We start from the raw sequence: 15,927 nt of genomic DNA, 5'->3' as shown, positions 1-15,927 counted from the left end.
GTACAAAGCTCCTGTCAAAATCGCTGATACAGCGTTTGAATAATGATTCCAGTAATGTAAGATTTTTTAAATTATGTACAGAATTGATAAAAAAAATTTGTGCAGTGGATACTGTAAAGTAAAGTTTATTATTATTAAAAAAGTCAGTCTTATCTGATTATCATTGCAGAATATACGAAACTTATTGCCCATTGTAGTAGTTCTTGTATAACGCATTGTCATTTTAAATATTAATTCTGCGTAAACGTAAACACGAGACTTGGCTTAAAGCACTTACGTTTCTAATTGAATTAATGCAAATCTCAGACAACTGGGTTATTATTATTTTTATGAATTAGTATAATTATTACGGTATATTGAGTTAAATCTAATAGAATGTCACCCGTTTCATTAACATAGGTGACCACATGATTTTTCAGAACATCATCTTAAATCAGGTTACTCACTATTTTTCCTACTCTATTATTTCCATATGAAATGCTAATAATAAAAAAACTAAGCACTGTATTGATTAGGAAGATAACACGGTAAGTTTAAATTTACAAGACAGAAGTCAACGTTGTGAGTGAATGACATTTTATTGTTTACTAGACTACCGTGACCCGTTGGGTCACCTACTATTCAGAGGTTATGAAGAATTCAAGCTCATTTCAATGTTTAACGAAACTTGTTTTATTCTGTTTATATTCTCATTTCATTACAAATATGGCGCAATTGTGCGCCGTTTTTTGCTGTATTTAATTACAGACAAGCAAATAATCTCAAAGTTTTAGTAGTATATAGATATACCATAGTAACAATCAGACCAATGGGTATCAACTTTGAGATTTGCTTCTACTATCGCTGTATTAGTCTTAATTATTCTCTCGATTATGAATGGTACAAACGTTTTCAGATTCTGTTCTGGGGTTGTATTCACGCTCTTACAGTGTGTATTAGTTAGAGCAGCATTTCTCAACCTTTTTAATAACACAGCCCATCCAAACTTTAAGACATTTCCCGCGGCCCACAGCAGCAAATTATAAAAAAAGTATGGCAGGCAATGTTGTTTCGTGGTTGGTGTGCTGGGTTCATGCGCGTGACAATGGATGGCACGTGATGCGTACTGCGGTGCGCACTGCAGAACACGCTTCTAATCCTGGTACCTTCACAATAAATCTGCCGTACCGTTTTGAATAAGAAAATATACCGTAATTTCAGCAATAAATTCAGCGTAAATTTCACGGCAGATAGTTAGCATTTTGCAAGTTATTATGTAGGTTGCATTATACTTTTGCTATTCTGCAACATTTTTTAAAATATTGTCATTCAATCTTAAGTCTTTTTTTTTTTCACGGCTCACCGGTTGTGCAACACTGGGTCACAACATCACAATAACGGTAATTTTAGAATATTGTTTACATATGAAACTTTCAGTAAATATGGTGTGAAAGAAATAATTTAAAACAGAAGGAAGAAATAAACATTAAGAGAGTTTGATAATTCTTGATAATAACGAGTGTTCTACAAATAAATGTGGTGCTGTGAAAAGTAGAAATAAGTTTGGGGTTTGAATATCAAGTAAAAAGAAGGCCTCAGAATATATACAGCGTTACATTCGAGACGTACTTCTATTAAATTTTTCTCCGATATTATCAATTGATGAACGCTATTTATCTATATATGTTTTTCCTAAGAAAAAGAAACTACAATTAATATGAATTTCTTTGTTTCAAAGTTATCCAGCTTCGGATACAGCCAGTAGATTAGACTAAGTCAGTAAGTGAATGACAGTTATGATTTATTTAAGTTTGACAACTACATTCATATATAGCCTGAATTACTACGATGTTAAATCCTTATAGTCTAAGTTTGGGCAAGCGGCAGTTTCCCTGTTGCTTCTTATTAGCATACCCACCTGCGGAGATAATCGAATCATCAGGCTCATGCGCGACTTCTTTTAAGTATCGGTATTTTTGTCATTATTTCTTCTTTTGGTTAATTTCTTTCGCTCTTTTTCTGATCAGAACCATTACCTCTCATATGGAGACTTTACAGATTGATAGAAAAAATTATGTCAACCTGTTTCATGTTTGATTGTAGCTTGAACGCTATACAGATCGATATGAAAAATCATCCAGCAGTACCGTGATGTCAACCTGGTTCACGCTTGATGATAACTCGGACACTTTACATATTTCTGTGAAAAATCAGTCAGCAGTACCATGATGTCAACCTAGTTCATGCTTGGTGGTGGCTCCAACTATTTACAGATTGATAGGAAATATCAGTAAGTAGTACCTTGATGTCAACCTGTTCCATACTTTATGGTAGCTCCATCTATTTACAGACTGAGAGGAGAAATCAACCAGCAGTACCATGATGTCAACCTGGTTCACGCTAGATGATAGCTTCAGCTATTTACAGCTTGACATGAAAAATCAGCTAGGTTCATCTGGTTCATGCTTGATGATAGCTCATCATACTATCATCTCTAGAGGAATCCTAAAAATTCATCAGCCATGTTCTCTCCAAAACAATGATTGGATCCTGAAAAATTCTTCAACCATGTTGTTTTTCAAACAATGATTAGATCCTGAAAAATTCCTCAATCATATTTTCCTCAAAACAACAATAATAGTAAGCAAGTCCCAAACATTTAAACCTCTTTTCTTGGGGCATAAGTCTGATCTATTCCTCATGGCATCAGTATTTTCTGAATTGGTAGATTGCGTGCCTATTAACCATGCAATTAAAGGGTATCTGTTTTGGAATTATAGACATTGAAACATTAATTTCAAAATGATAGCTAATCTTCAGTGTGTGTGAAGCATGTTAACACATAAACCTGTACAAATAAAATTAGCAGGGCAAACTAAATTGTTGAGATATACCTGTTATTTTACCTTGTTCGATTTCATACTGATTATGAAATACAGGTATTTACCGATACTTAGAAACTAAAACATGTATGCTTACCACTGCAGTATAGTTTGTTCATCTAAGCATTTTTTTGAAAAATCCTTTTCAACTAATATGCAAGAACTGTTCATGTCTTACATTTCACCATTCCAACAGAGAAAAGTCAAATGAATTACCTAAAGTCGCTTTATACTGGAATTAGTAAAATGACTGCAAAGAAACATCAAATACTTGCAGTGGTGTTAGTCTTGTGTTAATAAAAACACAAAGAAGGAAAGCAAAATAGTTAACTATAGAAAAATAAGGCAGGTTATAGGTAAATTGCAAACTGTAAGTTCTTAGGGAAGCAAATTGAATACTTTTTAATAGAAACTGTGAACGTTAAGAATAATGCACGTGAGACGACAACCTTTTCTACTTCCAGAAATGAAGATTTTATTTTAAGTAATTTGAACATAAACAAAATCTGATCACACTACTTTTAACCTTAACCTCATATATTTGTGTTCCCTAGTGGGCTACTCTGATCATTTTCATAAGATTAGTTTTCTCTCAGAGACTAGGCACACAATATTTCTCTTTCTTGGCCCAATGAAAATCCTTGGTTTTTTTTTTATTTACACAAACTTGAAAGATGAAATTTATAGTACAGCATCACAATAAAAACATATGCAAAACAAAAGCACAGCAAAAACAAAATGAAATTTTCAGTACTAATAATGTACCCAATATACAGTGTCCAAAACTAGCAAATAAAAATTATTTTATTATGATATCACATAACTTTCACTCTTATTTACAAGTTTGAACTATTACCCATATTACATTAAAAACACTGCACCCATGATAATCACATGTAATAACTAACAACTGATGATTTTTGTACCATGTTTAATATAAACAACAAGAAATTTCTGAAGATCTAGAAAATAGGTGGGAATCTGATGGTGAGACAAAATCCTTTTAAAACTTTGATATTCACATATCAATGTCTAGTTGTAAGAAGAAAACATTAAAATTTTAGGTTAACAATGACACTTATATTTCCTTTAAGTTTACAAAAACTATTTCTCCCACGCTGGAAAAATAACTTCCACACAAAAGCATCTGAAGTGCCATTTCTTATACTTTGAGAGATAGAACATGCTATAGAAAAGTCCACTTAAGCTCTTACAATATTTGAAAATGTAATTAGTTTTATCACTTGTAAAAATAAGATTTTAGAAAAAACCAAACATTCTATTGAAAAAAAAAAATTCATAATTTTAAATATAAAGCAGTATTACGAAATAGTATTTATCTAATACAATCAACATTTGTTCTGTAGGTATTTAAACATTTAGAAAATAAATCTAATCTTCATGAGCTGCGAGAGAGCCCTCATCAGAGGTAGGTAAATTATAAACCAGTTTTCAGTATCTCTACAAAGACTATATATTGGAAATAAATAAATAGTATGAACAATCCCTACTGATGATGGGATGTTTTCAGATATCTGACAGGTATTGCTACTTTGATAATAGGACAAGCCATTTCTCAATTCAAAATTAGAGGTTATTTTAAACAATTGCATCATTCTGTTCTTTCATTATTATAGGGTTCTGATTTTTCATTTCTTATTCTACAGAACCTACTTTTGGCATTGTACAAATGAAATCATATTAATAATAAAAAAAACACAAAGGATATCAATGTTCCGTTTAACAAATTGATTGTTTTTACACTTATAATTTATGTATGTATATTGTAAATGACTAAAAAAGTTCAAATACACTGAATTCATACAGAAAACATCCATTAAAACACATAGGTTTAGTTTATCCACTTTTTCAGTTTGATGAAGTCTTACTGTCAATATAATTTCAGAAAGTTATCATTCTTAATTCATATTAGACTCAAAGAAGTAATTTTGTTCCTTTATGTGTTTTATATTAGTATGTAATAATTCTTTATTTATAAAGTTTAATGTCTGTAGAACAAAAAAAAAATTTTTAAATAATATTTTGTCTAGTTTAGTTGTTCAAGGAAGATTGGCTGACTTTGAATTTTGGATCCTCAACATTGATTTGTTTAAACAGATAAGCCATACACATACACAATTTCTAGGAACATTTATCATTTCCTGGATTTTGAAGTTTAATATTAATTTTCTTTTACAACAAGGTTCAATTTAAACTTATAGGACCAAATTAGATAATCACACAAAAGATTCGCAAAACATTAACAAATTCTTCACCTTGAAAGGCATTGTTGGATATCAAAAACAGTGACATAAAACACAAAAATTGTACGTATTTCTTTTCTGTGCCTGTAACTTAAAATTAATAACAAGATAAACAAATAGGAAACTTCTTGCTATAGTTCCTTTACCTTATTTTATATTCCAAGCTTCTACCAGTAGCTACTATTGGAAAGCAGCTGACAAAATGAAAACTATGCATTCAAAAATATCACAAAAACACAAATCAAAATACAATGAATTGCCTAAATAAAAGGCTGTCATAACGGACTATACTTGCAATGAAACATCTTGTCCTCTTTTAGCCGATTAATTACTCAGTGTCTAGAATCTCAAGCTTTAATACACTTAAAGCCAGACAGGAAGTTGTTACCCACTGAATCACATATTGCACACATTGATCAAGAGATAGATCAATGTAAAGTATTTTTTTTTGTTATGTGAACAAGTACTAAAATACAGTTTTTTTTGTATTTCAGGAGTGATCATACAGTTTGAAGATCTGAAATAAAGCATGCTTCTAACATACAATGGGTACAAAAGTTACATCCATAAAGCTCTTCAGTAAATGGACCATGTCCAGTGACTGTTGTTTTCAAATGAAAACATGATGATAATGTTTGAGATGGTGACTTTCAGTGTAATTTTGCAAATAATTTATTTAAGTCATACTGTGCAATTGATGACAACACATGGTGTTCTAATGAACAAAAATTCAAGAGGTATACGGCATCTTATGACTGTTTTATTCTTTTTCTTGGAGGTCCTATAGGTGGGACTTGTTGAGTGGCAAGAGCACGAAAGGCCTCTGCTATTAGATGTGGTTGTCTGTGAACCATACTCTTGAATCCGGCAGTTTCCATGACGTCTGTTGCATGGCTATGAGAGTAAAAATTACAACAAGTTCACTTAAACACAGTTCAAAGATGCTTTTAAGTATTACAAGAAATAGATAATATTTGATATAGCCATATTTTACACAAGATTTATATTAGTAACTCTTTGCAGAAAGGGTTTTAGCTCAAGTTAAGAAGCAGAAAATGTAAATTCCACACTTGAAAATTGTTATTCAGTTCATAATAACGATAAAGGCTTAATTTTTTTCTTATTCTAATACAGAGTTTACGATTTTTGTTTTATAAATCCATTAAATGTTACCTTGTAAAAACACTGTATTAATAACAACTTATAAAATAATGATGGGACGAAAATTCAAAATATTTTACAAAGAGAAACCAATGTTTTATGAAAAAAAGTTTCATCTTCAACCAGCTACAGTTTTTATCCCCACACCTATTTATACCTTTCTTTAAAATGAAAACAGTTTCTACTTTCAAGTAATAATAATTACTTAGATTATTCAGTGCTTCAAAGGCTGTTGTAGTCCATAATTCACTCTGTCTCATCAGATAAATCAATTATGTACATAAAAATTAGGAATAGATCTTCTTTTTATCTTAATCCCAAAGTTACTTCAGTTTCGTTATCTATCCTAACAGCGTAAATTTTTCAGTGAATTGTAACCGTTTTAATTTCTAAAACTGCCAAAATTCTGATGATGGATAAAACTGAAGTGTTTTATCAGAGGTAAAATGACCTACATGTTTATGAAATCAATAGAATGTGCCTTTAGCTGGTCAGCACTGTGCATGTCTGCAAGTATGAGGACATCAGCTGCAGTCTCCACAGATAGATTGGTCGATAAGGCCTCCTCACACATTACTTTAAGCCGCTCTATAGCATACTGTGAAGAAAAAAATATCACTTTTATTTTTAACTATCCTACGATACATAAAGCAACAGCATAATGAAACTTTTAATTCTATAAGCATGGCCTTCGTATACAATATTGAAGTAGTGGCTGATGTTACACTTAATATAATCAACAATATTTATCTGAAAAATAAACCAACTAGGAATGGAATTTTATACTTGAGTTTACATTAGTTCTGTTGAATTTCACCTGAATAATATTTATTTTTACAACTCATTCCCTAAAGTAGATCAAAACAATCATGTAAGCACTGCCAAAGATATTTTCCAGATGCAACTGAACCAATCACTAGATTAAAAATGCAAGGAAACTTTATCAAAGTAACGTAAACATTGAAAATGTAAAGTTTAAAAAAAAACCCAGCATTTTTGTCGTGTATTATAAATATTAATGAAATACTTTGAAAGTTTATAGTAGCACCTATATCTTTGAAAATAAAATATTCAAAAACTTTTATTTACCTTATCAGCTGCAGCTAATAGATCATCAGCCATTTTTTCCAAACTCGGAGACTTTCCTGTGTAAATAAACCTCAGCATTTCTCGAAGTACTTCATGATCCATATCTGTTATGTGTACTCGATTCTGGAGAAGAAAAGCCGACCAATCAAATTTCTTACTCTCACACACAAAAAAATTAATCTATCTGTTACTTAATATTTGATTTTCTTAAAAAAAAAAAGCCTTAAGCCTTTCAATTCTATTAGATATACCAACTCTCCAGAAAAAGATGGGTTGATCAAAAGTTAACATCAGTGTTACTAATTGAGTAGTATCTCACTGAATTACGTGGAAAACAATGGAATGCTTTGACACCAAGTAAAGGTCAATGGGGTCAAGTTGAACAAAATGAAATCATTTCATGCATTATAGAATATGCAAAAAAAGGATGAAACCGTATACATGAAAACACTTCTTAAATATCCTAAATTCACCTCTTATACTTGAGCCCTATTTTGTTCTGCCTCTTGCTCCCCTTGGTGTCTTAGATTTTGATCCCCATATTTTAACTCCTCCTCAATTTGTATTGCTTAGATATTTTAATATGAAATATTGTATGATATTTTTGTGTTAAAAACAAGTTTTAACATTCAAAACTGTAGAGTTAAAAAAATGATAAAAAATTCTGGAATTTTTTTTTACTGTTTTGTATTTATAGGTTCTGTTTTTCTTCTTCAGAAATTCGAAACATTCAAACATATATTATTTTATAGCTACAGTGAACAAAGATGCTGAAATGACTTTTTATAATCATCTGATTTGTGTGCAAAAATGTTCTTGTACACAACAATACCCTTTCCAGACAAAATGTTAGCATTTGTCGTTTTGTTTGTTGACCCCATTGACCTAAAATTGGTTTCAAAAAATCAGATTTTTTCTACGTATTTCAACGAAATACTATTTGGATATTTATTTTAATAATGACTTTAGGTCACTGAACTTGCCAGTCTTACTCTAAAATGCTTGCTCCTTATAAACATCAGTTTTACATTTTTGTAATTATTTGCCCGTTTATTGTTTAGCAAGAAGTTATACTCTTAGATGTATAAATTATACATAAAAGGTTTAATGTAATAACTATTTGAGAAATTGTATTTGAAGGTTACATAAAAAACAACATTTGTTGAAATTTGATTAGTTTCCTACTTGAGATAACTTGAACACTCATACAGAGGTAAAAAAAGTCAGGAATTTTAACTCAATCTATGCTTATCTAAATATGTTAAAACTGAAAAAAATATATAAACAATAAATATTCAAGTTTACACATACACACACAGAGAAAAACTTGGGCTATATACCCGATATGCTCAACACATATTATTGTTTTTCACTAGAAGTAATAAGCCTTGAGTTTATGCTACAGTATTATATCTGCCTTTGACAGATATAATATGTATCTGTTGTATGCGATGGACAACTAAGTTCTATTAAATTTTAAAATTTTCAGTTTCTTTTTTACGATAAATTTCATTCTTATTAAACATTTGATAAGTAAATCAACTGTAAAAAACTTATGGAATTTCTCAAGGAAATAAAATAATGTTCGGGCATGACATCAATCAACATTCTGATGATGGTTTATAAGTCTTAATTTTTTTATCAGTAGAAAATTAAACATAAAGCATAATGTATTTTACATCTGTGTTGAGTTGTACATCTATTTCACTTTAAGAAATTTAGTAAACAATTTTTTTTGTTACAAAAATTTCTTTTATAGCATCTGAAAATATATTCAAAATATTCATGCTAACTTAACATCATTTCAGTGATAATGTTCTATATTAAATCATTTCTTGTTCATAAAACTATATTTTATGAGATAATTTTGTTTTCCTACAGATAAAGCATACACTAGGCAAGTCAAAAGTTTTGATTTCTCCCTATTTGTGAAGTAGGTGTGGAATATCTAAAATCTGCTGACATAGGGTGTTTTGGCTTATTAGGGGCCATTTGTTACCTCACATTATGTCACGATATTAAAGTCAGATCAAGGTGAATCAAATGCTATCTATAAAACTATCATTCTGAGGTAAATGTGTCCAGATGATATTACCCCAGAAACATTGTTTTTCTTATGCGTTTTAAAATCAAAAGTATTTTGTTTTAATACAGGGTGGATTTTAAAATTATGCTAATTTATGAATTTGAATTACCTTGGTTTGACCTTTACTCAGGGCTTTTGACACACCCTGTATACCTACTACTGAATTCTCTAACTGACTGGAGTTTCAGAAATATCTTTTTTAAACAGCTTTCAAGAGAAAAGTTTTGTTTATAATGCTTCTCATGTACTGGAATTCTAATCGATTACAATATTTTATATCAAAAGCATTTGCATTAAATCACTGGATAAATTTTGTTATACTGAATAGTTGGATGTAGTGCTATAGATAATGATTTATTATCCACAGATAATAACTTGTTGTTTGGCACTTTTCTACTTAGGTAACTACATGAAAAAAGTTAAAAGGAAGAAATGAAACAGTGAGTATCAGACCTGAGAAAAATATATTATTGATATATTTATAATCCTTTGAACAGTAAATGTGATATTTAATACACACAAAATAGAACAAATTTTTTTTAGTGCATAAATATTTTATCCTTTGTAGTATCTATGGGTTCACCCTGTCCACAATTAATTCTACATTGAACCACTGTTGTAGTATCTATGAGTTCAACCTGTCCACAATTAATTCTACATTAAACCACTGTTTGTAGTATCTATGGGTTCAACCTGTCCACAATTAATTCTACATTGAACCACTGTTTGTAATATCTATGGGTTCAACCTGTCCACAATTAATTCTACGTTGAACCACTGTTTGTAGTATCTATGGGTTCAACCTGTCCACAATTAATTCTATGTTGAACCACTGTTTGATAACTACATTATGGCTTTTTGTTCTTGTACTGAAATATACAGTTGTCATAACAAATTGAAGATTAGAGTAATTTTTACTGGTGTTTTAATAAACAAGTAAATAAAATGCAAAGAACTGAATTTAGAATTCTTTAAAAAGCGCCAACTTGTCTATTATGATGTGCCCACAATATCACATACATTATTGCAATATAATAGAACATAGTTGGGTTTGTCAAACAAAATAAAACAAAAAAGTATAAGACCATTATTAGACTTTCTAGAAGTTTATTAGAACAGTATCTTCCAACCGAGCATGGGTATCAGAAAGTTGCCTGATTATTCAGGTGGGTTAAAATTGAGGAAACTTTCAGAACCTTTGTTCCAGGTAATCTCATAAAGACAATATACTCTCAAATAGGGTATTGAATTATAATTTTTTATGTACATTGAAAGGCTGTTCACCATGACACTAAAAGAAATATTTCTTACATAAAACATAAGTGTGAAAATGGGTAACTTAATTCTAATTGAAAAAGAAATTTTTTTTTAAAAAGAACAAGTAATAATTGAAAGCATATTTTGAAAAGGTTTATTTGAGAAAATTAAAATAGAAATTTTAATATGTTTAATGTAAAGATATATATATTTTATAGCAGATTAACATTTTAATGTTTTAAAGGTTTGAGTAAAGTATCAATGACTAATAAAGTGTTTTATGTCACTTGAACGTTGATACACCATCATTCCCGAACAGTTAAAAAAATGAAATGAACAATAATCAAATATATTTTGGTATTGTACGGTGATCAAAATCAAACAACCAAGCATATATTGACTAACTTTCAAGTGTTTCGAACAATACATCACTATCAGTTAACTCAGTTCAGCCCATAAAAATAAAATGTAAATCTGTATACAAGGTTCCAAAAAGTAGAATTTTTTTTATGTGATTTTCTTTTAAAAACAAACAAACAAACTATTACTCCACTTGCAGAAGGTCTTGAACAAAATGCAAATTGTTACAATAGGGGAACTTATAGATTAAAATTGATCACAATAAGATTATTATTTTATTAAATTATTATTAAACACTTAAGTTCTCCTAAATATGATGTGACACACTTGTAATGAAACTTAAAAAAGTAAAAATATGTAAATACAAAAATTCAGGTGATTTTGAAATGAAAGTAAAACACGAAGAAAAAACTGATTTTTTTTTCACCAGAAATGCTCCAAGTAACAAATATGAAAAGTGAACAGTATAAATATACTATAAAATAAAGCTTCTCACCTGTTTTTTTTCTTCCATTTCATGTTCAAACATAGCAGCAAAGACCAGAGATCGTGCTGAGGGAGACATTATTGTTAATAATAGATGCATGGAGTTCTATCTTCCGCTTATTAACTAAGTACAATTCAAACTACCGTAATTACGTGATAAAAAAAACCTTTTCAGTGCTATAATATCACTTTCCTATTTCTATTGCCTATAATGTACAATACATTGAGATGTTTTGTAAGGGGTTGGATAAAATTTTGAGTTCTAAGGCCAGATAAACCTCTGTGTGGAAACTGTGTGCTTTCATTGGCTGTGGTGTCAAACTAACTCTAGTGTCTTTACATCAGTTAGTACACAGATGTTCATTAGCATATTTGAAAGGTTCATATGATTAACAACATTCTATAAGAATGAACATGTTAGCAACTTTGCACATGGATTGCTGTTTAAATCAATAAACATAATCAACATTCCAAATAAAGCTTATTAGCTTTTTGGAAGTATTTCAAATTACAAAATAATTTCACTGCTAACCTTAAAAAGAGTAAATATACTTCTATGAAGGCAAAAAGTTGCAAACATATTTTTTGCTTTCAAAACACTGTGATATGCAAACATTTTTTTTCCAGCTCTTTCCGAAACATTTGATTTATAACATATGAAGTATATACAAGTAACATTTATATTTTTTTTTTTGTTTTCAAAACATTCAATTTGTTTAATTTTTTTCTTTAAGTCTAATTGATATAGAAGAGAAGCTCTGAAACTATGGGGTGCCCCACCCTAGGGAGGTGTGGGAGTGTGGCACTTGCAACATGGCATTTTTATTAAAGAAATGTTTGGATACAAAAAAAAAGTTGGAAAAATAACCCACATGAAAAATAAAAAAAGGAATAGAAACATCTCACAAATAGCTTTTAATTATCTTGCCAATTGGCATGCCACAGAAATTGTGACATGTCAGATTTACACAGTATGGTTATAAACTCTCAAATTGTAAATTATGGTGAGGCATGTTTTTCCTTAACTTAAGGACAAAGTTTGAGAACCACTGATCTGGAATGAAGTAATACAAGTTAGGAAATAAAATACAGTATAGACCAAAATCATTAGAGAATTAATTCATTAAGAGTGCTCTTCCTTAGAGAAGGTTAAAAGATACTGTATCTTATTTTTTAAATTATTACCTTCAATTTGTTTGATTTTGTATCAGTGAAATTTAAAACTGCATTTACTATGAAAAAAAAAATACCGCTTGAGATCATAATAAAAATATATTCATAGTGTAACAAACATGCATCTTTAAAGCAATTTGTCTGTGCTTCTTCAAGATTTTAAAGCCTGTATTTTTCTGTTAAACTTGAGTTGTTTAGTTATTTTGAATTGTGACCAATCTGAACACTTCTGACAAAGTTATTGTACAAAAGTAAGAAAGTTACTGAAAATGTCTATTAACTATCACCTCTAAAACCTTACTATTTTTTATTTTTAAGTTTGTTGTTAAGTACAAAGATACACGTTCGGCTATCTGTGCTCTACCCACTGTGGTATCAAAACCTTATCAGTATTGTAAGCGCTCAAAATTACAGCTGAGCTATTGGTGGGCATTTTTAAGTTTTCTACAATTATGGTTGTTAATTCTTAATATTCATATTAACTAAAAATGACAAAATATTTTAGTATATTGTGTTTTATATTTTTAGAAATGTCATCAGAAGTAATTACATAAATATGCAATTAGAAGTACAATTCATTTGAATGTTGATTTTTGTCTCAAGCTTGTTACTAAAATGAATTTATAAAAAAACAACAAAACTTACCAGCTAATATAGCTTTGTGTCCATAAAACTCTCTTCCATTTACACTAAGGATAACATCACTAAATTTCTGACTTTCAAATAATAATCCTAGGTCATCTGATAAGCGACACTCTGGCACCTTAAATTGTGTTGCATTGTTTTGTCCTGAGATGTTTACAGAGTCGGCCACCACACTCACCTGTTATTACAGAGTATTCAAAAACTGTGAAAACTTTTGTCTTTTTTAAAATAAAAACATATATTCAGAAATTGAATTATGCAAAAATATTCAACATATTTCACTTTTATCTACACACAAACTATTACAATTTCAAAATAGGTTTTCGCTTCAAACAACAGAAACATTATTTATTTATTCTTGTAATTTCAGTTTGTGCTAGAGAAATTGAGTTGGTTTAGGTTTTAGTTCTTTGCATGTTCTGTGAAACATGAAAATAGCACAGAGTTACGAATGTATTGGCATTGAAAATTTAATTATTAAGAAATTTCCTTAAAACTGAAATACGCAAAGATATTAAATACAAGTAAGGATGAAACAAAGCAAAAGTATTTCATTCATAAAAACTAATCACCAATGGTGGCAAAAATGTTTATAATATTATGATAATGATTTGATACATTTACAAGAAAGATATAACCAATTACAATACATAGGAATTTGTTAATTATATGTTTCGAACTTGTTTGATATACATACTAGGAGCAGATACAAGAGTTGAACCAAAAACAGAGTTACTTAAAGCCTAAAGTATACACTTGTATTCCATATTCACCGAACTGTGAGAATAAACCAGACAAAGAAAGATTTAACAATTTCTTTTAAATAGATGAGATGAAATATAATGTCATATTTTTAGTGAAATAATACTAGTTCAGCAACAAACCCATGCAAAGCAGAATTTTTTGAAGAAAATATTGCCTGAGCAGACAATGTGGTCAGTCTTCGCTATGCATGCAACAAAGTTAAGTACATGGTGAGTGGTTAACTGTTACTATTGATAGGAAATGTGATTGTTTTGGCCCATATGAGTATTAGTTGTACGTATGTGAAACTTTAAAAATGACTCTTACTGTTAGTCCTGTAATTATACATCTTTCTTATTTATGTACAGATTTGTATAACGGGTACATGCTGTATAATTATGGATTATAATAATTGAAATATTACAATTCAAAAATAATTAAGAGAATCAGCAAAATTACAATAAGATGTTTAGTTTGAGAACAGTTTCCATATTCCATGATGTCCCCACTTTACCAAAAATATGTAATTTAATGCACAAGATATCATGTTTGGGATGATGCTCTTTTTTCACAAATCACAAATATATCCATTTTGTATACTGTACAATTATGCAATACACCATGAAAAGTGTGTTACAGAAAGCTGGTTAAATTCAAAGATCACTGTGATTGGTTCTCTACTTTTTTTAAGTTCAGCTTTCTAGATTTAAATAGGGAATGTTATAAAAACATATTTAAAAATGCAGAGATTAAAATTGAACATAAAAGAAATTCTTCAATTTCCAGTATTATTTGAATACTCTATACCCTCCAGTATCTGAGATAATAATAATAACTTATAAGAGTAGAGCATATATTCACAACTTACCTCACAATATAATGTGAGTTTGTCATCTGGCAACAAACCATTAGCTTCATCTAATAAAAAATCCCGACGTATAAATTTTTTGAAGCCCCAGTCTTTACCCTGAATAAACCTATACGCACGTTGGCTCTCTAGAAAATGGATTGCAAAGATAACTTTAAGAGGATAAAATAATAAACAAACATAAATTATTGTACAGCCAATCTTTATGCAGTGAATAATCAGGAAAATTTTAATAAAAAAGCAACAAGCAAACATTAGAGCAAATAACATAATTATTTTGTGGAAAGACTGTCATTACTGACAACATCTAAATGAAAGCTTGCATGTGTTCTTGTTCGATTATTTTTAACAAGATTATTACTAATACACAAAGTCACCAAAACTGGTATAGATAGTAATCTATAAACATGTACAGCTTGTGACATGATAGCATTTATTGTTCAAAATTTTATTAGAAAGCCTTTCCAATTAGCTAATGACACTTTTAGATAAGAAAAACAATAAAAATTTAGATACTTACCCATTGCTTTTGTTTCTTCTCGTTTTGAATTAAGAATAGAGAACTTGAACTTTGCCCTGACTTCACTTTTATTACACGAGACCAGTAACAAATAGAGTGATAAGTAATCTTTACTTTCTTCATCGAGACCTTTGGGGTTGACTCTTAGGCACCTACAAAAAACAAAAACACATTGTAAGTACTTTTACTATGTTATAATTTCTAAATTTTCATTAGAGGTAAAACATTTAATAGAAACTATTTTTGGAAGTAAATAAATATATATATCACACAGGTGGCAGCACTGCCTATGTAGGCTGGGATTGTTCATTAAATAGTATTTTAAATATCTCCTCAACAGATCATCAGAACTTTACAATACTATACATTGTTTCATTTTATAACAATATCTATGTAATAACTGAGTCACAAGT

The 15,927-nt window shown here is 29.7% G+C and overlaps 1 protein-coding gene across 2 annotated transcripts in view; it reads right to left on the bottom strand.

Moving 5' to 3' along the window:
• Positions 1 to 3,328: 3,328 nt before the first annotated feature.
• LOC106462699 (protein roadkill-like) overlaps positions 3,329 to 15,927 on the bottom strand; it is a 69,640-nt gene continuing 57,041 nt past the window's right edge. For both annotated transcript variants that reach the window (XM_022390020.1, XM_013922644.2), the window contains 7 exons: positions 15,515 to 15,666; positions 14,995 to 15,122; positions 13,383 to 13,560; positions 11,575 to 11,630; positions 7,376 to 7,498; positions 6,742 to 6,884; positions 3,329 to 6,019 (listed from right to left, as the gene is read on the bottom strand). In XM_022390020.1, the coding sequence (XP_022245728.1) occupies positions 5,875 to 6,019; positions 6,742 to 6,884; positions 7,376 to 7,498; positions 11,575 to 11,630; positions 13,383 to 13,560; positions 14,995 to 15,122; positions 15,515 to 15,666 (925 nt within the window). In that variant the 3' untranslated portion in view covers positions 3,329 to 5,874. The remainder of the gene's footprint in view (positions 6,020 to 6,741; positions 6,885 to 7,375; positions 7,499 to 11,574; positions 11,631 to 13,382; positions 13,561 to 14,994; positions 15,123 to 15,514; positions 15,667 to 15,927) is intronic.

This window comes from Limulus polyphemus, unplaced genomic scaffold (assembly GCF_000517525.1).
Source record: "Limulus polyphemus unplaced genomic scaffold, Limulus_polyphemus-2.1.2 Scaffold1228, whole genome shotgun sequence".
Taxonomy (NCBI): domain Eukaryota; kingdom Metazoa; phylum Arthropoda; class Merostomata; order Xiphosura; family Limulidae; genus Limulus; species Limulus polyphemus.
This window is presented reverse-complemented; position numbering and strand designations above follow the sequence as displayed.